The following is a 23,181-nucleotide window of genomic DNA, read 5'->3' as shown; positions in this document are numbered from 1 at the left end:
TCCCAGAGAGCTGGTGGTTAACCATCTGCCAGCGCTTCCTCTCCCATCAGCATAGGGCAGAGGCAGGCCAGGGAGTCAGAGTAAGGGCGGACCCAAAGAAGACCGTCCACATTAGCTGTCCTGGCAGACCACAGTCAGTTTGGGGAGGGAAGGAGAGAGAGAAAGGAGAGAGGAGAAAGAGATAGTTGAATCTAGCTGCTCTAATTCAGACCCTGATGAGGCCAGCCCACAACCTAACACCTTCACATTACGGTGCACGGATGCAGGTGCAGGTGCCTCTTAGCCTCTTAGCTGCTTTCCTCTCTCCTCTTGGAGAGTGGGCCTCAGGAGGGAATTCAAGATGGAACTGGAGCAGCCCAGTCCTCATTCTCCAACCTCCAAAGTTGGCACCGTGGCTTTATTTGTGCACAGTGTGGTGAAGTTCATCTTCAAATCTCTTCTTTCCCTGATGGGCGCCAGAGAAAAGAGGTGGGGGAGTGCCCCCACTGTGAGCGGCGGCAGGTGTGGGATGGGGGGGGTCAGTGGTTCTCAGGGCCCACGTGTGCGTGTTCTGCTTAGAGGGGGGAGGATGGAGGCCAGGGCTGCAAGTGTGAGGTGCGGGGACTCAGGCAGAGGGGGACCAGGGGCTGTTCTGAGGGGGGGGGGGAACTGTGACTTTACAAAGCTGCCAGAGAGAGAGAGAAGTCGTGATACATTCTTTATGCAAGCTTGTGCTTTCCCCTTCTCAAAGTGGGTTCCCCTGCTTAACGAGCCCTTATTCCCCCCCCCAGAGAAGGAGAAGAGGGAACCCAAAATGAGGAGGTGTGGGCTAGGCTGCCTGTCTGTCATCTGAGACGTGATTTTCTGGGTATCTACTATTGCTTTTTTTTTTGGCAACTGCTCCATTGCTTCAGAGTCCTGGAAGGCTTCAAGACAGGGCGCCCCGGGGCTGGAGGGACTTGACATCTGTCCCAATCCCACGGCCTCCGGGACAGCTGCCGGGGTGACGGGGAGGGGCGCAGGCGGTCTAGACCCGGTGGAAGTCTCCCCGCTGTCCCCCGGTCTTGCTGAGGAGCCTGACGTCCCCCACCGTGATGTCTCTGCTGACAGCCTTGCACATGTCGTACAGGGCCAGGGCGGCCACCGCCGCGGAGGTCAGCGCCTCCATCTCCACCCCGGTGGGGCCCCGTGCCCGGCAGGATGCCCGGATCACCACGGCGTGACGCGCGCCGTCCAGCTCCAGCCGGACGCGGACGTGGCTCAGGGCCACGTGGTGGCACAGAGGGATCAGCTGGCTGGTCAGCTTGGCCGCCTGGATTCCGGCCAGCTGGGCTACCGCCAGAGCGTCGCCCTTCCTCAGCTGGTTCTGCTGGACCAGCCGGAAGGCCACCGGCCCCAGAAGGACCACCGCGGAGGCCACAGCCACTCGGTCCGTGTCTGGCTTCTGGCCCACATCTACCATGGCCGCCCGTCCTTCGGAGTCCAGGTGAGTGAGCTTGTCTGAGGTTGACCTGGGTCCTGACGGGGCCGCAGACTCCCCGGACCCTGAGTTAAGGCACTTTGAGTCGGAGTCTTCTGAGTCTTTGTGGGAGCAATAGCATCTCTGCGGGGATCCGAACCCTATCCGTGGTTGGGCCGTGAGGGTCTGTGGGGCTCTGTATCCTTTCCACAAAGCCGACATCTGGGTGGGAACACTCACTCTGGGCCTCAGATCCAGAACATGGCGGGGAGCTCGGGAGGACACACTCAAACTGACCAGTGGGGACGTTCGAAGCTTCGAGGGCAGCCCTGGAAGGCAAGAAGGAGACAGGAGAGAGACTGAGCCCAAATGGCAATCTGCTTCTCCACCTCTCCTCCCCACCCCATCTTGCGTTTTCTCTTTCCCACTGGGGGTGTGGGGGTGGGGGAGAAGGCAGAACAGGAAGCATAGTGTTCAGGAACAAAATAGAAAATAGACGGAAAACAAGTCACGTTTGTAGTCCTTCGCCAGTTTCTGGGATGCACGGTCACTCCTAGCCTCCCCTTCTCCCATGAACTTTTTGTCTTCAAAGTTCTAGAAGCACTTAAAGGCCTGAAGGCTGAGGCCTGCATCCAAAGACCTCTCCATGTCTCTCTCTCTCTCTCTCTCTCTCTCTCTCTCTCTCTCCTTTTTGGTCTGTCTTAGCTAGAGCTGGATCTCCCCTTACATCACCAACTATTAGTTCTTCTCATCCTTACATTCTTTAGGGAGAGTTGGGAATCATTTACTTTACAAACGAGGCAGGAGATGAAATAACTTCACCTATGTACTAATGTCTGTCAAGGATCTTGAAGGCCCTCCGGTGTGCACACAAATGGACAGGCCCATGGGGATGGGCCCGGGCTCAGGTTCCACCGAGGTTGGTCCAAGGACCAAGATCCTCCGAATGCATCTCATCCTGGTCTTCATGCATCTCAACTTGGAGCAACCACCCCAAGTGGTTCAGACCCCCACAGAGGTCGGGGGGACCCTGTCCTAGGCAGCGCTTCTTGCACAGAAGGCACGTTAGTAGAGGGACTCTACTGAGGAGGCGAATGGTCTCCCAACCTCTAGCTTCCATCACCCTGAGCCTCCCGATTTGTCTGTGTCAGATGTCTATCTTCCCTTCTAGAGGGGCCATCAAGGGGCCCCCGGCACCTTGCCATGATGCTGCTTCAGCATAAGACCCAACCAGATGACCACAGTGCTGAAGGTATGGGGAGAAGGGAAATGGCTGGGTTTCTTCCCAGTGGCCTGCTTCCCTTCTCCTGCTCTGGGTGGCTGGCAGGCTGAGTGGCCCACTGGGCTCTCTCTCTACCCACCACTGGAGAAAAGAGCCCTTACCTCCAGTTTTGTTGAGTGCTTTCTCATGTCTAGTACTATAATCCAGGGGGCCTAAGTCTGCTGGCCCAGGGTTGAGGCCTCACCTGTTTGAATCTGCGCAGAAGAGCAGGGTAGGAGGCCACCCCGGGGTTTACAAACAGGCATTTTCATTTGGTGCATCCTACACTCTCCAGGTATCCTGTGCACGCATGCTCCCTAGACTTAGGACCGGACGCTGGGATTTGGGCTGTCACCTCGCTCAGACAAGGAGTGCACCGATCAGCTATCTTTGTCAAGCTGTACCTGGTCCAGATGCTAACAACACAACTATTAGAGTCTACACATAGTAGGTGCTCGGATCATTGCAGATCAGAGGGGAAGGGACGCCTGTGACCGGGTCCCAGTGGGAGAGGCGGGCGCCCCGAGTGAGGAGAAGGGCCCCGCCGGCACCAGGAGCTCGGTCGGTTCTTAGGGAACAGCTAACCCGCACAGTCTAAGTCTGAGACTTCCACCCTTCCCACCCACTCCCCGCTATCTGGACAGGGAGAAAAATGGTCATTTCCAGGGCACAAAGACGGAGGAGGAGTGGAGGACAGGGAAGAGAAGAAACAGTGCGGGCTCAAAGGGACAAGACAAGATGAAAGGGAAGTAGGAGAAAAGCAGAGATGAGGCCACCAGGAAGAGATGCAGGAGCCCGGTCCCCACCCCTCAGGACCCCCCCACAAGACAGGGGCGAGTGGTTACGTACTGCTGGGTCACCCACCGATGAGGATCATGGGCCGGTTCTTCATCTGGGCAATATTGAACATGCCTGGGGGAGGGGGAGAGGGGGAAGATGGGGAGAGATTGGGGAGCAGAGTTCACTGAAATGCTTAGGAACTGGTGCCCTGACAAAAGCCCCCACATGTGTCCATGTAAGGTCATCCAGAAATCAGTGAGTGGGGCGAGGGTTGGGGGTGTCCCAGGGCCCGGTCTTTCCTCCAAAAGGCAACCGCTCCGAGTCCAATAAAACAGCCCAAGAGGATCGCAGGGTCCTTCCTGAACAGGAAGGAACCTGCTACTCCCAGGCCAGTTACTCCCAAAGGGGAACCAGGATGGCACCCCAGGTCCAGAACTCCAACAGGGCTGAGGCAGAGGGGACACTTGGACCCGCCCTCTTCCTCCCGCCAGTCCTCTCCTTCCACCCAGACCTCGATCCTGCCCACAGTGACCTCCCCCCCACCTAGACCTCGATCCTGCCCACAGTGACCCCCCTCCACCCAGACCTCGATCCTGCCCACAGTGACCCCCGCCTCCACCTAGACCTCGATCCTGCCTACAGTGACCCCCCCTCCACCCAGACCTCCATCCTACCCTGTGACCCCCCCTCCACCCAGACCTCGATCCTGCCCACAGTGACCCCCCCACCCAGACCTCCATCCTGCCCACAGTGACCCCCCCCACCCAGACCTCCATCCTGCCCACAGTGACCCCCCCCACCCAGACCTCCATCCTGCCCATAGTGACCTCCCCCATCCACCCAGACCTCAATCCTGCCCACAGTGACCCCCCCTCCACCCAGACCTCGATCCTGCCCATAGTGACCTCCCCCATCCACCCAGACCTCCCTCCATCCTGCCCAGTGACCCCCCCTCCACCCAGACCTCGATCCTGCCCACAGTGAGCCCCCCACCCACCCAGACTTCCCTCCATCCTGCCCAGTGACCCCCCCTCCACCCAGACCTCGATCCTGCCCACAGTGAGCCCCCCACCCACCCAGACTTCCCTCCATCCTGCCCAGTGACCCCCCCCCCACCCAGACCTCGATCCTGCCCACAGTGAGCCCCCCATCCAGCCCGGCCTCCCGCCCCACCCTTACCTGCGTGCTGCCTCTTCTTCCTGCCTACAGCAGCCCCGATGATGCTCAGAAGCTCCTCCTCCGAGGCCCCTGCCCGCAGGTGGTCCCGCAGGGACACCTCAGCGTTCCCGAAGAGGCAGACCTGTACGGGGGAGTGAGGACAGTGGGCCTCCACCATCTCCGCCTCCGCCACATCCCCCCTAAGTCCTCTCCTGGCACCTTTGCTAGTGGACATGACCTTCTGGGCCCCACCCTTATCCTAGCCTGTGACCCCAGAAGGGCAGGTGAGCAGCAGAGGGCCGAGGGGAGATGAAAACAGGCCACCATTAAAACTTGACTAGATCTTCCCCAGCTCCGGTGAGAGGCTGGGCGCCAGGCGGGCTCAGAGGTGGGCGAGGTGGTTCAAGAAAACCAGCCGTCATCCTTCCACAAAACCTTATGAAGCACCTACTATGTGCTAGCCCTGCACCAGGACAGGGACAGTGGACAGGGACAGAAGATCTGAGTAGCCCAAGAGGGCAGAGGTTGCTAGAGGAGGTGCCAAGGACATCTAAGATGGAGGTTAAGTAACTCCTTCACTGTGCCGCCATCTCCCACCCCAGTCCCTGCAGCCCCCTAGGCGACATTCTCTGCCCTTCTCTGGCACTGTGAGGACCTCCTCGATGGCTTCCATCGGGGGGGATCCCCTCCAGCTAGCTTCTGCGTGTGAGAGATCAGAAGAGAAGCTCCCGGGCTTTCCCCCACACCCGCTCTGTGGACAAAGGGGTTTCTAGGGTCATAAAGAGCACTGAGCACTTAGAGCATGCTTGTTAGGAGCCAGTGACGGATGCCGTTTGCACGGTGGCACCCACAGGGACGGAATGGGTTGAGCAAGTGGGGTGCTGTGCACACAGATCCTTTAGCCCGCCCCTCTGATAGCAGTGAGGGCTGGAAAGGCTTCTCAGGAAGCCAGAAGTGACTTCGGGGACCCGGATGACGGAGTCAAGAAACCATTGGGATCAGGAGCTGATTCTCCCCTGCCGTTCTCACGATTGTTCAAGTCTGACATCACTGATGGTTCCAGCCCATCAGGGGGCTCGGGTGGGGGGTGAGATGGTACTTGGGGGGGGGGTGGCTGGGGCCATTCACCTTGAGGTTGCCGTCGGCAGTGATTCGAAGCCGGTTGCAGGTCCCACAGAAGTTCTCCGACATGGATGTGATAAAGCTGACCTGGCCTTGGAAGCCAGGAATTTTAAAGGCCTAGGGGGAGAAGGGCAGCGGAGTGGCTGGGGTGGGCCAGGAGCCTGAGGTCTTGGGCCCCGAGGACTCCCACTTCTCAGCCCTCTCTCAGTGGAGCCCGAGGGAAGCGGCACCCACATCTTGGGTATGATGGCTGACCCACGAGTCCCTGCCCCTAGCTGGCTCACCCTATAGGAAACCTGCCACAGACAGGACAGCCAGCGAAGCCCGTGGCTGTTGGGGTGTCCTCTGAGAAGTTACCTTACACTCCCCTGCCCCCCGCCCGCCCAGCCCCGTCGGCTTCTGCCATGACAGGCGCTGGTTACAGTGACCCTGGCCTCGCCGGGCTGGCGGCCAGCTCTGGTGAGGCAGGGCAGCCTCTCACCTTGGCTGTGCTGGATTCCTCCTCTGGAAGCTTCTTCAGCTGGGGCCACCGCTGCTGGATGGTGTCCAGCATCTCCTTGTAGCTCACCATCTTCTTGAAGTTCCACTTGTTGCCTGGATTTCATGGGGGATGGCGGAGTTGAAGGGGTGTCCACTCAGGGGAGCACATCGCCCTGGCGCTCCGCTCTGAGAATGCCCCAGTGCCCACCCCACTTGGCCCCCAGGGCCCCGCTGACCGTCGAAGGGCATGTACTCGATGAAGCGCACGTCCAGGGGCAGGCCCTCGGTCAGTGCCACGAAGTCCAGGAGCTCGTCCTCGTTCAGACCTCGCATCACCACGCAGTTCACCTGGACGGGGTGCGGGGAGACCATCGGGGCTGTCCCTGTACGCCCTCCCATGGGAACAAACTCGGGGCCTCCTGCAGTCCTCGCCCCTCCCCACCCAGTTGGGACAGGCCACGGTGTCTCCCGTGGGCTGGATGCTGCGGGAAAGGATGGGTGTTAAGTATATGCGGGTGGGAGGCTCTCACCTTCACGGGGCGGTAGCCCAGCTCGATGGCCTTGTGGATGCCCTCCATGACCTTGTGGAAGCCTGCAGGAAGAGGGAACAGCGGCTCCAGGCACCTCCTCCCTCAGCCCCGCCCCGGCCCGCAGGGAAGCCTCAGGCCTCCTCCCCAGCTGGCCAAGGGGTGGATGGAAGGGCAGCAGGGAATTCTGTGCATAGGATACTGTTCTGCTGAACTTGTGGTTGCCTGCCAGTGTTCCCAATCATCAACGGGTGACAAATGTCCACAGGCAGGATTCAGACCGTGGACCCTAAGGCCCTGACCAGCCATCTCAGCGAGCCCTCCCGTAGTCGAGAGGAGGAAACGGAGGCCAGAGCCGAAAGACCTCCTTACTGGAGGCCACACACTGTACCTGGTGGAAGGCAGGTTTTCCACCTCCCTCCTCAACGCCTCCTCCAATAGTCCATCATTCATTCACTTGAACAGAGGGAACACCTACTATGCCCAGGGCCCAGAAATGATCATTATGGGTACTGTCCTCACATCACCTCTCCCTTCTCAGGCTCTTGCCCCGGCAGCCATGGAGATGAGGGCCAGGCTCCCAAAGGCCCCTTCTCCTTCTCACTTCCCAGTCCTGTCCCTGCTCATGGGCTCCTCCATGAGGCCCTCCCAGAATTCTGCCTCCCTCCCCTGGCACTTCAGTGGATACAAGACCAGCACAGGATGTCCTCTGGGCTTTTATCTTTTGGTCCTCAGTAACCAAGAGGGCCAGGAATACTGAGGCCCCAGTGTCTGTGTGCTGTCCATCACACAAGCCCCGCCCCTGGTGGGGGCGGAGACTCAGCCATGCTTCAGGTTTTAAGTACCAGATGAATACCAGGAAAAGGAGGATGGCATGGCTGATCCGGACAATGTTTCTGAAGAAAGGAGTGGACAGTGGCCTCTCCCCCGTGTCCCTTCCGACCTCCAGGTGCCCTCAGTCACGGGTCATCCCTTCCTCCCCCAATCAAAGGCCATCCAGCCCCAAAGACATTCCCAACACGAGGACCGTGGCCAACGGAAGCCAGGCAGCTGACCCAAGGAGACCCATGGCTCGAGGCTGGCTCAATGTCCACTCTGGCTACTCCCCGATCAGATCCAGGAGAGCACAGGGCCAGCCACAGGGATGGGACTGGAGTCTCAGAGTGGCCCATGATGACAAGAAAAGTCTACCATGCTGGGGGGGTCACTACAGGATGACCAGCTAACTCAGTACCTCAGTACTCCGGCAGTTGTCTAGGTTTTCAAACTAACCAGTCTTTCATTCTGTAACCCCCTTAGGCCTGAGCAAACTGGAAGTGCAAAAGGGAACTGGTGGGTGGCTCCCCTTCATTAGCATCCCCCAGTGGATATCTGGAAAGGGTAGAGTGCCCAGGCTCATCCACAGTCCGGGCACCACGAGAATAGGTAAGCGGGTCCCGGGAGGTTCTTGGTCCCCTCCTGCAACTGCTCACCCTTCCTGCGGACGATGAACTCAAACTTGGCAGGCACCAGGGTGTCCAGGCTGATATTGATGGCGCCGAGCCCTGCTTTCTGAAGCTGGGGCAGCAGCCGGGCCAGGTTGATGCCATTGGTGGTGACACCAATCGTCCTGAGTCCTTGCAGCTGGTGGAGCCGGGCTGGAGAGACAACAGGGATACGTCAGCCCCGTCGGCCCGTGGTGAGGCCGGAGGAGGAGCTGCAGGGCAGAACCTAGTCCCAAGGCGATGGAGGGAAAGGACTCTCCACAGCCCGTGTTAACAGGAGAGGGAGAGGAAAGCCACAATAGAAATAACCAGAAGGTGAGTCTCTAGGTAATCCGTCGGTGCTGCACACCCAGCGGAGGACGGTGCAGGACTCAGGGCAGCCTCAGAACAATGGCTCCTCCTACAGGGAGCAGGGAAGGAGATTCAGGGAGAGGAGGACATCCGCTTCAAGTCACACGTCTAGTGAGAAGAGCAGAGCTGAGTTCAAGTCCGGGTGCACTTGGTCCCAGGAGTGTGGATTTAATTACCAATTACACCAGGGCTGTGAAGCAAAAGGGTTCCAACTAAGTGTGATTGCCACCCCTAGAAGAACAGGATTTAAAAGCCCCTCACTGTACTGGGAGGAAAGACAAGAATGTCACAGATAGCTCCGAAAGGTCAAGAAATATAGAAACAGAAAGAGCAGGGAAAAAAATCTATGACTCTTGAAAATAACAACAACAACAACAATAAAAACAGACAGGCGTCCGTCAGCACCTCTCGCCCGCGGATGCTCAGGTTCCCATATGAGGCGGTGGAGTATGTATCTGCACATAATGCTATGCATGAGCGCAGCCTGTTTTGCTCGTGGCTGATGCTCTACCAACTGAGCCACGCCTTTCCGGAGAGAACGTACCGTGTGGAACTTCATAAAGCCTCTGACCTGATGCTCCACTTCTGAGAATCTAATCTAAGGAAATAATCGTGAATGTGAATATTTACCTCTAGGATGTTCTTATTTAGACAGCAGTGCGTAAAAGAAAAATGAGTTAAATTAGGTTTTTCTCTAGATGGCAGGGTATTATGCCATCAACGACAGCTGTGTGACTTCACATCCAAGGCACAGGCAAATGCACAGGCTGGGACGTGGGGGAACAGGTTAATAACTTAAGAGTGGGTGCAGAGAGTAGGGGCAGGCAGGCTGCCAAAGCAGAACCAAGACAGCCATCACAAAGACTCGGCAGCCATGTTCTCTTTGCTTATCTCAAGTACACATATTATTACTTGTGCGAACAGAAGAGTTAAAAAAACGAAACTCAGTTGAAGAAGAAATAAAAGAACTTCACTCTTCCTTTGCCATCATGGAAAATAAATGTCTCCCTCTGACAAATCAACCTTGGGGAAATATACAACCTAGGGACTTGTTCTTTTTCTTTCCATGCCGGTACTGGGGCTTGACCTCAGGGCCCCGGGTGCTCTCCCTTAAGCATTTTTTGCTTAAGGCCTTGCGCCATGGCTCCAGTGAATGGATTTTTTTCCCCCTGGTTTATTGGGGAGAAGAGTCTTACTGACTTAGGATTGTGCCCAAGCTGGCTGGAAACTGAGATTTTCAGATCTCAGGGTCCTGAGTATCTAGGACTACAAGCATGTGCCACCAGTGCCTGGCTAATGTAGGAACTTTTAGAAAGGAAAAGAACATCTTTAAAAAAATCCCTTACAGGAAGGCAGCCCACTGTTTCAAACTGGTGTGGGGAAGGGGCTCTAACCTGGGGAGCCGGTGAATGGCAGAGAAAGTGTACTGTCAGCGATAAACTAAGTTAAAAATCTTCCTATGCTTGAAATTCAATATGCCGCTTGTATACATCTCATAAATGTACAAATGAAGACAAAATTTAAAATGAAACGTAATTAAAGTAATAGGCTTAGGCAGAAGGAGAAATAATGAAATGGAATACAGATAAGCAATAGGATACAGAATTTCAACAACCCCAAGGGTTGGTTTGTTGAAGACTTAGTAATATAAGCTTCCGATGAAATGGATCAAGGAAGAAGAAAGGAAGGCCAGGGGAAGGGTGGGGCTCCAGTGGGTGAGAAACTGCATACAGAAGGCTCTAGGTTCCTTCTCCAGGGGGTGGAGCGAGGCAAGGGAGAAGAGAGAGACACACACAGAGGGAGAAAGAGATAGAGACAGAGACAGATCGGGAGACAAAGGCATAAATCAACCAAGAAGAAATGTTAACATGGTAATAGTAATGATATAAGTAATATAAAATAAATGATACAGTAATAGTAAATATACATTTTAAAAACATGACCATACTTTGTGCTAACAAATCTGAAGCCAGGAATACATGATACATCTCTCTTTAGAAAGAGGTATCAAAACTGACTCCACAGAACTTGAATAGAATGGTATGTCCTAGAGAAATTGAAGCAGCAGTTAAAAGAAAACTCTTGCCAAGAAAGTCCTGGGCACCTTGAGATTTTTAGATTGAAATCTGGAAAACACTGAAAGATGTGATTACCACCAATTTCTAGGGTCTTACAGATAATAGAAGTTTTATTTTTTTTTAACAGTCTCCCAGATAAGATAAGAATGAACACGACCTCATTCTTTGAGACATACCACTCAAATCAGCTTGGCCAGGCACAGGGAAGGAAAGCGACAGGTCCATTTAATCCACAAATGCAGACCAAAATAACAAAACAACAAAAGTTTATACAGAATATAGCCAAGGGAACCTAGCAGGTGCGGAAACACAACCCACCGCCATCCACCTGGACTCATTCCAGGTGTTGCTTCAGATAATCTATAAATGTCACTCCGAATGAGAAGAAACCTATCGACCATCCCGTTCTACACATACAAAGCATGTGATTAAAGACGTAGGAACTTAGTAAACTAGGAAAGTAACTTCATCAGACTGACAGATGTTGTTTGTGGAAAGAACATAGGAACTGTCATTCCAGATGGGGAAATAAGCCAACATGTCCCCACTGCTACTGTTGTTCAGCACAATTTGCTTGACGTCCTAGACATGGTAAGAGGACAAGAAAATTGGGGAAAATTAGAAAATTTTCCCTACCAATAGGAAAGAAAACCAAAGAGTTACAGAAGATACAGTTCCTAGCAAAGGAAATTTAGGAGACTCTAAGACACACTGTAGTTCCTGCTAGGGGAGTTGGTGGCCTGGCAGGATAAAAGAAGAACCTACCAGAAACAAAAAACAAACAAAAAAATCAGAAAATGTGATTTCTTTAAAAATGAAATGACATTTGGGCTTGGCTAAGGCTTAGTAGGACAGTACTTGCCTAGCATGAGCAAGGTGCTGGCTTCAGTACCCAGTGTGACCGGACAAAAGGAAACAACAGAAAACAGAACCTTTTTCAGGATTCTCACCTCAGGTGATTAAAGAGACCACAACCAAAAGAGTACAGTGAGAGAACTCAATGGTGTAGGTGTACAACTGTAGTATATGTACATTGTGTATATTTATATGTTACTTATTACAATAATATATAGATTATATATAATAATGTTATATATTACATACAACATATTATGTATAATACATATATATGGCCAAAGGCACACAGAAGAAATTAATTTAGGGGCCCATAATGACACCAGAGAGGAGGTACTACCTGTGCAAGTTTCAGTTCTGGAGATAATTAAAATCAAAGAGGTCAGCAACAGAACAGGAGGCCTGAGCAAACAGCAGGACAAAGAGGAAGATGACTCAGGAAGGTAGCCAAAATGTGGGCCAAAATGGTGTTAATTTTCCAATTCAGTGCTATTAAAATCCCAATGGGATTGTCCATGGAGATTGAGAAACAGATTTAAATTTATAGGGACAAGGCTTAGTATAACTAAATCACTGTTGAAAATGGAAAAGAAAAAAAAAACAACAAGAAGCACTTTCTCAGGCAGGTAATGGTCTTATTATAAAGTTACAGTGATTAAGATAATGTGAAGTTGGCACAAGGACAGAAAAATTGACCAACAGGGCAGAATAGAACCAGCAACAGATCAATACCTCCATGGCAGGTTTATGGAGGAAGCAGAGGCTGTTCAATATGAGGAACTAGAAAACAAAATCAGCCATCTATGTGGAGAAATATTAAACTGGATTCCTAAAAAATCCACAGATGCACGAGGACGTAAAAGTAAAACTGACCACCTATGTATTAGTGGGAAATACAAGTAGTTGATTTGTCCTTGGGCTAGGCGATTCCTTCATGAGATACAAAGAGCACCAACCATACAAGACGCTGCTGATTGGTTTACGAATTGCTGCTGTTGAAAAGAACCATCCCAGAAAATGTGGGTGTTTTTTTGTGTTTTTTTTTTTTTTCAGACCGGGACTAGGCATTTGAAACATAGATAAAGAACCTTTATCAATGGATGTGAAAAGGCAAATAAATCATATGAAAATATATAATGGACACATCAGTTACTCTATAGAGAAAAGGAATATATAGCTCACGTGTGTGGAGATGGCTGATTGCATTATTAGACATCGTGATATGGACCAGCCCACCACGAAATCAAATTTTATACTTGTTCTGCTGGCAATAATCAAGAGCAACTGACGTAGATGAGGTGGAGGTCCTCTTACGCAGTGCTGGGTGAGAAGGTACAGGAGCAAACCACTTTATGTAAAATAATGCCCAGTCGTTTCCCAAAGTTCCCCATTCACATTACAGTTCTGTCCCTGGAGAAACCGCACATCAGGAAATGGGAACAGATAGAGGACAGGTGATCGCTCGATGCAGCACGTGTTACAACAGCCAAACTCTGAAACCCACTGGAGTGCCCATTTGAGATTTGAATGGGAAGGTCTACTCTTCCGACGTGCGGTAAGTTGTTTCACAGAGGCGACACACAGCATGACACTTAAAATCCTCACCTAGCTGTCAGGAAGGAGTAGAGGACTGGACACCACAGAGGCTGGGGGTTGGCCCAGGGCATACAAGCGACTGCTGACAGGGGGAGCCAGTGAGCCGCTGGGCGCAGACCTTTCCCAGGTATGGCGGCCAGGTACCAGCAAGGCTGTCTTGAGCTTGGGCAGGGACCCAGCAGATCATGAGGCTCGGGGAACGCTGTACCCCGCAATCCCTCCCCTCTGCTTTGGGGGAGAGACCTAGAGCAGGAGGCAGACTTTGTGCACACCCACCTTGGCCTTCTTTCCCCTCCCTCCAACCCATCCCTCCTTCCTAACCAGCGTGTGCATGCGTTCATCCTACTGTGACTAAAGCGTCTTTTCTATCAATGTAGTTTGCTTCCTTTCCTCTTAACCTCGAGAGCATTATTTCTCTGAAGGGTGCTTGCTTTGGCCAGGTAGCTCAGTCCTTATTACATTTTAGTTACATACCTTCTTTTCCTAAGCACTTTAAGATATCCTGTGAGAAGCCCCTTGAATTTTAATTAGCGCCTGTTCATTGAGCCACATCCTTTCACAGAATGTGAACCTGAGCTCAGCCAATGGGAGCGGAGGGGCGGGGCTGGCTGGGTTAGGGATAGAAAGGGAGCAGCCAGCCGCCTTGGTGTGTTTGCTTGCCAGATTTTTTTGGCTATTGGCGTCCCCCACCCCCCCCCCCCCCCCCGCAGAAGGAAACATTGCCTTGCTGGGTTCCTTTGGAGTAGGTGTCTTTTATCATACCCTAGCATCCGGAGCTGTTTCGAACAACATACCCATCCCAAGACATCAGGGAAGAAAGCCAAGGCCCAGGTCCAGTGAAGAACCCATAGGGGTCCCGGGGACAGGAAGTGGCAGCTGAGGGACAGGCCTGCCAAGCGTTCTGTTGGCTCTTCTTCCCACCATGCAAGTCAGCCACTGGCTTCCAGAAACAACTCAGAGTACCGAGTCTGTGCTCACTGGGCCAGCCAGTGACCGGCCCTCCCTCCCTCCCTCCCTCAGCTCTCCCTGGAGGCCCTGGCAAGCAGCACCGGGATTAGGGTAGCACCCATTGTGTGGTGAGGGTGGAGCAAGTGGCCTGAATGGGGGGGTGGGGGGTGGAGCTGGGCCTGGCAACCAGCAGGACTCAGCCAGGTAAGCCTTTTCCTGGAATCCAGCCTACCTTTCAACTCTGGGGAGCTGTAGAAACACAGGCTTGGCTTGCTTGGGATGGCTTGTCCAGCATAGAAATGCTAGCGGGGACCCCCGGTGAAGTGGCCAGGGGGGGCGGAGGGGAGCTGGCAGGGGTTCATGGAGGAGGAGACTCTCAGGAGGCCCTGGGCTCCCACACCACGTGGCTGCTCACTCAGCCCTATGCTGTCCAATGCACTTGGAGGGGATCCTAACAGCTGGGCTTCCATCCCCGCCTGTCTTTTGTGTCCCTGGCACAGTATTAGACATGCAAGCAAGTATCCCAGAGAATGTTCACCAAAGCAGCAAACAAGGGAGCGAGCTGAGGTTGGGAAATCCCAGCCAGAAAAGCTTGGAGGGAGCCAGCAATAAAAAAAAAACAAACCAAAAACCTAAGAGCCTTATTTTCCTTTGATTTCATCATCTACAAAGCCAGGAGCAAAGGTCTCTCTGCCGGTCCCTGGGCTTAGAAGCAGTCTTAGAAGAGGAATGCTACAGAGCTAGCCCTGCAGAGTACTTGGCACATGCTCAGTGTCCATGCTCATGTCCTCCTTTGGTCAGAGTACTTACTACCTACCTGTGAGACAGGGGCACTGCTACTCACTACCTGTGAGACAGGGGCACTGCTACTCACTACCTGTGAGACAGGTACACTGCTAGTTAAACAGAAATGTGTCTGACTCCCTACATTGTACTTACATCCCTTCATTCACTCAGCAGCTATCATTAGTACCCAGCAGGAATGCTGCAAACAGCAATACAGAAAGTGTTCGAGCTAGCAAATGGAAAAGGGACCAAAAAAAAAAAAAAACAATACACATGCTGCCCAGGGCTGGAGGCTCGCACCTGTCATCCTAGCTACTCAGGAGGCTGAGATCTGAGGATCACGGTTCAAAGCCAGTCCAGACACGAAAGTCAGTGAGACTCTTACCTCCAATTGCCAACAAAAAGCTAAAGGTGGAGATGTGGTTCAAGTGGAAGCACGCCAAGCCATGAGTGAAAAAGTTAAGCATCAGGCCCTGAGTTCAAGCTCCAGTACCAGCAAAAATAAATGAAATAATATGAACACACAACCAAGTAGCAACCACATGAAGTCAGTAAATGTCAGTACAAAAATAATCTGGGTTAAGAGCAGAGCTTGCCGCATTTTGCAACATGTTCTTTGTTACAACCATACAATTCTGCAAGAGTGACCTTTGACATATGCAAATGAGTGTGCTTGGCTATGTTCCAATAACACTTTATTGATGGACACTGAACTTACGATTTCAAATGAGTTTTTTGTGGAAGAAAATATCACCCTTTTGAATTTGGTTCCCAGCTATAAAATTTAGACAATGTTAAGCCCTTAGCTTGCAAGTCATATAAAAGCAAATTAGTGGGCCAGATTTGTCTGGTAGGCGGGAGCTTGCCAGCTCCTGGGATACACTGTAGATGGAAGGGTCAAGGGAGGTCTTGCTAAGAAGGCAAAATTTGAGCAGAGACCTGAATGAAGCCAGGCAGTGAGCCTTGGGCTCCTCTCAAAGGAAGAGCAAGTATAAACGTTCCCCTGGGAAACTGGGGAGGGGTGCAGAGGTGTCAGAGGTCGGCACAATGCCAGTCACGTGGGCTTTTCAGTCAGCTGGTTAATGTGACAGGAAGTCCTGGGGACCCGGCACTGAGGAGCTTTGTGAGCTTGGGCAAGCTAAACTTACTTTATCTCATGATTTCTTATCAGAATGAAAATACTACTTCGTCCCATGCGTCTCAGAGGGCGCTGGGGAACTTGGCGAGCATCCTGTCTGAATGAATGCTCGCAGCCGATCCTGGCATGAAATTGGGGTCCGGCTAAAGGATCCATGCATCTAACTCACCCACAATGTCCACCGCATCGGGCCGGATGAGCGGCTCGCCGCCCGTGAGCCGGATCTTGTCCACCCCTTCTTTGACGAAGAGCCGGGCGAGGGTGAGGATCTCTTCTGTGGTCAGTAGGTCAGCCCTCGGGGTCAAGGGGACACCCTCCTCAGGCATGCAGTACCGGCCTGAGGGAATGAAAGGAACAAAGAGGTAGAAAATAGGTAGGGTAGGCAGGCCCGAGAGTTCCCCCTTTCCCAGCTCCCTATCGGGTCAAATGTCCCCCTGAAATTCAGCCAGATGTTGACAGGCTTTTCCACGCCTGAGCGGTACACACCCCCAGCTCCACTTTCTCATCTCTGAGGGATTAGCGCCCCTCCCTTCCCGATCTGGCCTTGGCACCCTCCCATGGTGGAGCTAAGGGTGTGGTGAAGGATGGCGAACGAGGCCAAGATCAGAGCCTGGCACAGGGCAGGGAGATGCCCAGCATGCTGGAGCCTTCAGTTTGGGGGCAGCCCTGGAAAGGCCAGTGTTGCGGTGCCACTTCTGCTGGCAACATTCACCCTCCTCGTTCCATCTTATCTGGGGGTACGCTGGAGCTGTAAGAAGTACTTTCCGTTCTCGAAAGGTCCATAAGTCCACCCTCTACGTGTCAGGTGAGTGGAATCCCACTCTGTGGGTTGGAAAATGGAGGTGCTGCTTGATCAGGTGAGAGAGCGGAATGGGACAAATAGAGGAGCTGAGGAGGGGAGGCCCCATTCCCTGCCACCGCGACCAGGAGCTCAGTTTCATCAAGGGTCCAGTCAAGTCACAAGGTCACATTCAATAGGAAAGGGAATCACAATGCACCACTCCTTGGGGAGTGTTGACACACGGTGCGTATTTATTCACTCACCAAGTAAATAGATTCCTTATTGTGGAGTAGAATAAATAGGAAGGAGAGAGGGAAGGAAAGGAAGAAGGGAAGGAAAAGTGAATGGGAAAAGAGAAGTGGAAGTTCCTCTAGCAATGGATCCACCCCCCACGACACCTCTGAATGGCTTTAAGCAAAGAATGCTCCAGGTATTGGCCTGGCTCAGTGTGATTTTCCACAGGGCTAGGGCATCGTGTGGCGCTGCCGTATCTATCTTGTTTATAATCCCATCCCACTGCCTGTGGCCATAATTGTGGACTTGGGGAACAGAGAGGATCAGGAGGAAGGAGTCTTGAAAAGTGAGGCCCAGGACTCCAATCCAGTCATGGTGCTGTCCTCAAATCTAATAGCATGCAGGACCTAGCTCCCAGCGTCTGATCTGGAGCCCCACCCCAATCTCTCTTTGTCTGGGTGGAGATGTTGGAAATCAGAAGCGATAGACTGAGGAGGCTTTCTGGGCATGGGAAAATTCCAGAAGCCACTGGAGTAGAGGGACAACAGCCCCCGAGAGGGCCCGGGAAGGTGACTCACATCGGAGGTTGCATTTCTCGGTGAGTGAGATCCTCAGGTAGCTGTGCTGCCGGCCAAAGCCGTCGGTGAGGAAGGCAGAGAAGGGGGCTGCATGCTCCCTCAGGTACTGCAGCCTTGCGGGAAGCTCCTGCAAGGACAGGCCAGGGCAGAGGGATGGGCGCCTGCTCTCCCGGTGTGCAAGGAGACCCACAAGGCACCGCGTAGCTCCTAGAGCACCTCCCACGAACTTCTCCTTTGTATTCACAGACAGATTGGGAGGCTAGCTGAAGGACCTACCTGCTCAGTACTCTCAGCTAAGGGCAGCAGGATAGAGTGCAGGGCTGAGGGACTTCTGTCTCTTTTCCACCTTCTCTGAGGTCAGAGGAAGGATTAGGCAGCCATTGTGTGGGACCTTAGAGAACAGGATCTCTCTGTGGCAGGCTCCAGAGGAGATAGGTTTACCCTAACAGTTGTTCCCTCTTTCTTCTCAACAGTGACTTGCTATTTAGTGCTATTTATCATCGCGCCAGGCCACAACTACTCACCCCAATATAACCTGGGGTGAGGTGGGGTGGGGTGGCGGCAAGAGCTCAGATCAATCCAGGAACTGGGGGAAGGAAGATCAGAGCTAGAAAGCATGACTCAGCAATCTACTAAAAGCAACCCAGGGGTGTTGCAATCATCAATCCTTGCTCTACATACATACATGTGCATGCGTGTGCACACCACACACACACACACACACACATACACACTCACTCACACCTGGGCATTAGAAAGCCTCATTCTCCTGTCTCTTTCTCTTCCACCATTGCATGTCCTACTTTGCTTCTCCTCCTCCTGCTTTTTAACACTTTCCTTCAGAGGATTGAAAGAAAAATAATCCCTACTCAGGAAAGGCACACAGACAGGACTCAGAGGGAATTATGGGAGCAAGCAGCTGCCTAAGGTAATAATATAAAGTCCCAAACCATTCATTGTCTGAGGGCTCCAGCCTGGGCTGGAAGTTTCCTCTCTAGGAAGGTGTCCTGCTTGACTCAGTATCCTCCATGTCACTGCATGTGGGAACCAAGTATTCAGTGAATGAATAGGTCAGCCTCCAATCTAATACAGAGGCCCACTTCCAATCGAATCAGAAAGTTTTTGTTAAGTAAAATGCAGTTACACTGAATCATTATGTTTGCAGTCTCGTCTCTTCAGCCTGGTTCAGGAGTCTCAACGTTGACAGCATGCCAACGTCACTGAAGAGCCTCTAGAAAGGCAGGATGGCAGAGCCCTGCTCCGAAGATTCTGATAGAGTCGTGTCCCACCTTCCCACCATGCAGCCAGAGTGGAGAGCATCAGGCCAAGCCAATACTGGGTGTCATTTTAACCCGGGGTTGGCAACACTGGCTCTGAGTATAGGATTTGTTGTAGATGCATCTGAATGACAAGTCTGCCTCTAAACTGTTGAGTAAGTGGCCTGGATTCTCTCAACTTCCATTCCTTCCTCTGTAAAATTGGAGGCTTATATTGCACCATCTAACTCAATGGCAGATACTCCTGATACACTGTCACAATTGGGGCCACTTTCTTACCATAACTTCTACTTAGGTGTATTCATTCATTAAAGGAATAGCCCACCACGGACACTGTAATGGAAGCTGTGGTGGATTTTCCCACTTTGTGTTAAATTTCCCAGCCCTGACTTCCATCCGGACTGATGGCAGAGGCTCTGAGGCTGGGAATTTCAGACAGCCCCGCCCCCCCCATCCACCCACAGCAGGCAATTGGGGTGGGGTGGGGGGCTGAGTTCCTCATTGACACTCGGGTTCCTGAGCAGGCACTAGCAGCTTGCTCTGCTGCTGGTGAGCTCACCTCTACCCGATGACAGGAGGGTTTGAGAGAGCGGTAAAAAGGAAGTTTGCTCTGGTAAAGACTGCCCCAATACCCATGGGCCCCAGTGTACCAGCTATTGGGATAAGGCATACTAGGGTTTCCTCAAAATCAATCTATTGCATAGGATGATGCAGGAAGGCCTGGTTCTTCTCGCTGGCATTCGATCCCTTCTGGCACATTGAACTGGGTGCCTTTGCTTTGCCCAGAATCACCTTCTTGCTCATGCCACAGTCAGTGTGACCCATAGCTTCAGGACGGCCCCAAGCCTGCATAGAGCTAAAGATGAAGGGGTGTACCTGGGCTGGGCCCCACCCCCTGGGCTGGGTCCCCCCTCTTCCCGTAGGGAAGACTGTCTGGGACAGCTCAATCAGGAGCACCCTCTCGTCTACATACTTCCACATCTCCTTTGGAAAAGTAGCTCAGCCTGTCCTTGGACTGAGTCAAGGTCAAGGTCCCTTCACTGTCCACACACAGCCAGCTCTGGTTCAGGCCTTCCTTCCCTCTCATGTTCACACCCTGACACAACACAATGCCAATGGCCCTCTGCCCTGACTATCCCAGCACCCTGTGAGGAGTTGGCAGAGGGACTCTACAGGAAGGGAGGAGAAGTTGAGGGGTCTCAGACACTCCCATCCCTGCTCTGCCAACTGGCAAGCTCTCCAGATGTGCTGAGTATACAGCTCATCTCACTGCTGAAACTCTCCTCAAGACAGATCAATTCCGGTGCACCCTCCTCCTGCGTAAGATGCACCGACCCAACCCTCTGGATTTACAAACAGGAAGGGGGAGTAACAGCCAGATCAAACTGGAAGGCCAGAGCGTAGGCCTCGCTGTTCCATGTGACTCCTCATAGATGCATTTCAAGCAGCCAAAAATATCTGCTGACTCCAATGCCTTCCTAGCCATAGGTGAGGCACTGCTAGGAGATACCTAGAAAGGCAGAGGAGCCCGGCACTCGGGCGCTCCCAATCCAGAAACAGCCCTCGTGGTTTCTCTGTACTCCTACAGTTGACAGAAGACTATCCTGAGTGTGCAGGTGGACGGTGACTCATAGGGAACAGCAGGTGCCAAGGTCCACAAGGACAGCAGCAACAATGACAACCAGTTTTCTAGGACACAGCACTTCCAGGAGCCAGGCTTTGCTGAGTACCTATATTAATGTGTAACCTCTACAACACCCTGTGAAGTAGGTGTGACCACTCTCACCCTAGAGAAAACAGAGGCTCTGAAAGGTGAAAGGACTTGCCGAAACTCACACATCTAATAAGGTGCCAGACTGGATTCTCACCCTCCCTCTTGGTCTGATTTGGAGCCCATGTTTTCCCTGTTACATCACATTTGTCATGTATAGGAGGAGGGTAGATGTGGCATCTCTCCCCATAGGCAGATGGCCTGTTAAGACTTTGAGTTCCTTCTTGAGCACTGGAGGCTCATGCCTATAATCCTAGCTACTCAGAAGGCTAATAGCCGAGGATTCAAAGCTAGCTTACACATACAAATCTGAAAGACTCCTATGATCCTTTCACCTGCAAAAAGCCAGAAGTGGAGGTGTGGCTCAAGTGGTAGAGCACCAGTCTTGAATGAAAAGGCTAAGCAAAGAGCACCAGGTTATAAGTTCAAGCTCCAATACTGACACAGAGGAGAATGGGAGTTTCTGCTTCACCGTCCTATAATAACTTGAAAGTGGTTAACTTCAATGAGCTCCCCTGGAAATACATTCACCTCCCTGGGTTCATTTTGAGGACTAAAGGAGACCATATAGTAAGTACTCTAGGCCAGGCTCTCTCAGGAAAGGCACCGATTAAGGAAGAAAGGGATTACGAAACTTCCCTTTCTTCGCATACTTTTTAAAGGTCTCTCGGCCACCAGCCCTTCTAGTTGTTTTCCCACCTTTCACTCCATAGAATCTAGCTTTTCAAAGAGTTCTTCACTTCCCAGCAACTGTGGTTGCTTATCTGTGGATCCCAGAGGTGCTGAGATCAAGGGAAAGCAAGCAGTTTGAGCAGGAGCCTGGCTCTCAGGGAGCACAAGATGGAGGAGTAAATGAGTCATGCAAAGAATCCCAAAACTTGAAATCTAGTCCTGGACACTAGGAAAAGAACTACATGAATCTGGCCAAGAGATCTCACCAAATGAAAACAGATGCTTGTCCATGGAAATCATCACGCCAGCAAAACAACAAACTCAAAGCTTGGTATGCCCCAAGGTATTCTACAGGGTGCGGTCAAGAGTTCAGCGTGATCCCACCCAGCACTCTTTGAGAGAAGCAGAAACCTCTAAGCCTGAAGGCCAGACGCTGCTCCGGGCAGGTCCAGAAGGCGGCTGACCCCCTCCCCAAGGGGCCACAGGCAGAGAGGAGTTAGGACAGACAGGCCACACGGCCCTGCCAGGTGACTGGTGGCACTGAGCTGGCACTTAGTGTCACACTAGGAAGCAGGTGGGTCGGGAACAACACCTGATCGCACACGGACACCTCAACTCTGGGGATGAGGAGGAAGCAAACGTGTCAGGGACTCTTAAGAGTTCCTCTTAAGGTGCAAAGTCCCCCTTCCCCGAGGGCTCCCCCCCTCTCCATGCCCCGCAAGGCTGAGATCTGGCAGGGGGGGAGGGGGCTGGGGCGAGGCTCTGAGAAGCCTCCATCCCGCTGGGTGGCTGGTGACCCTGGCAGCCACCCAGAGGCCGTCGCTCCCGGCTCCCGCGTGCCCACGGGGTGCCCCTCCACAGGCGTGGGGTGACGGCTCGTGGGACTTTCAGGGTGAGGAGTAGCTAGCAAGCCCCCGGCCCCCTCCCCAGAGTGCAAGGGGCGGGCGGGGCGGGCTCACCTCCCCGGCGGGTTGAGGGGCCACCCCGGGGTGGGGCTGCGTCACCGGAGCCCCCGAGCTGCAACCCCGGACGCCGGACCCCACGAGCCACCGCAGCATCCGGAACGCGGGCCGCGCCGCCGCCATGAAGCCAGCGCACCACCACCGGCAGCGCCGGCCCGGACAGCGCGGGAGCCCCGTACGGAGCCGGGTCATCCGGGCGGGGCGGGGCGGGGGCGGGGCCCGCGCAGCCAATCAGCGAGGGGCCCGCGCCGCAGGGCTCTCTGGGAGTTGTAGTCCATTTCCCCCTCAGAGCTCTATTTTGTAGATTCAAAGTGGGCAAGTTTCAAAGGGGCTGCCAAAAAAAACCTACTGAGCACGGTATTTCAATGTATTACGAAAGAATCCAAATCCGTGAAGAAAACTGCATGAACATGGGGATTTCTATATACACCCAAGAGCTTTCTCCCCCTTCAGACTCTGGTTGTTAGGAGGTGAGCTTCCTCTTTCTCTGATCCTGCACCCAAAGTACGTCGAGTCTTGACCTCTGCCTTCAGCACAACTGGGGTGTGTGTAGGAAGAAGCTTCGGGAAGGGTGCTTGTGACTTTTGGAAGGCTTCCTGCCCACCCAGCATCACTTAAGACAGCAGTCCTGGCTGGAAGACAACCTTCATTGCACAGCTTAGGAAAGAAGCTTAGGGAAGCTAGGTGATTTCCCCCATGATTACATACATGGCTGGTAGATGTCAAAGCTGTAGGATTCAGATTGTTCTGAATTCAAAACCCAACTGTACAGTTGAGTCTCGGGATAGGTTGTGGAGGGTGCTCAAGGTGTGCCTCTTTAAAAACAGGCTGACGTCTTCTAAGATTTTCAAGGTTAATACATGCATAATAATGGCTTTTACAGTAAGAATCACGGCTGGAATCA

At 52.9% G+C, this 23,181-nt stretch overlaps 2 protein-coding genes across 3 annotated transcripts in view; one reads left to right on the top strand and one right to left on the bottom strand.

The window, feature by feature from the left end:
- The window catches only part of Daam2 (dishevelled associated activator of morphogenesis 2), a 96,055-nt gene extending 88,964 nt beyond the window's left edge, over positions 1-7,091 (top strand). The window contains exon 27 of the transcript XR_007211194.1: positions 7,081-7,091. The gene's annotated coding sequence lies outside the window, so the exon portion shown is untranslated. The remainder of the gene's footprint in view (positions 1-7,080) is intronic.
- Mocs1 (molybdenum cofactor synthesis 1) lies at positions 687-22,446 on the bottom strand. Of its 2 annotated transcripts, none has more exons than XM_048347824.1 (11): positions 22,275-22,446; positions 17,596-17,722; positions 16,172-16,339; positions 8,239-8,403; positions 6,770-6,831; positions 6,476-6,587; positions 6,241-6,353; positions 5,766-5,876; positions 4,659-4,779; positions 3,564-3,611; positions 687-1,767 (listed from the first exon to the last, which is right to left on the bottom strand). In XM_048347824.1, exons 1-11 carry the CDS (start codon positions 22,398-22,400, stop codon positions 1,007-1,009), a joined length of 1,914 nt encoding a protein of 637 aa, XP_048203781.1. In that variant the 5' UTR covers positions 22,401-22,446; the 3' UTR covers positions 687-1,006. The 2 variants fall into 2 exon arrangements, with proteins under 2 accessions (XP_048203781.1, XP_048203782.1); XM_048347825.1 differs by having other exon boundaries at positions 1,628-1,767; positions 3,549-3,611.
- Between the last annotated feature and the right edge of the window lie 735 nt (positions 22,447-23,181).

This window comes from Perognathus longimembris, chromosome 6 (genome assembly GCF_023159225.1).
Source record: "Perognathus longimembris pacificus isolate PPM17 chromosome 6, ASM2315922v1, whole genome shotgun sequence".
Lineage (NCBI taxonomy): Eukaryota > Metazoa > Chordata > Mammalia > Rodentia > Heteromyidae > Perognathus > Perognathus longimembris.
The sequence above is the reverse complement of the archived record's forward strand: the minus strand, read 5'-3'. Positions and strand labels throughout refer to the sequence as shown.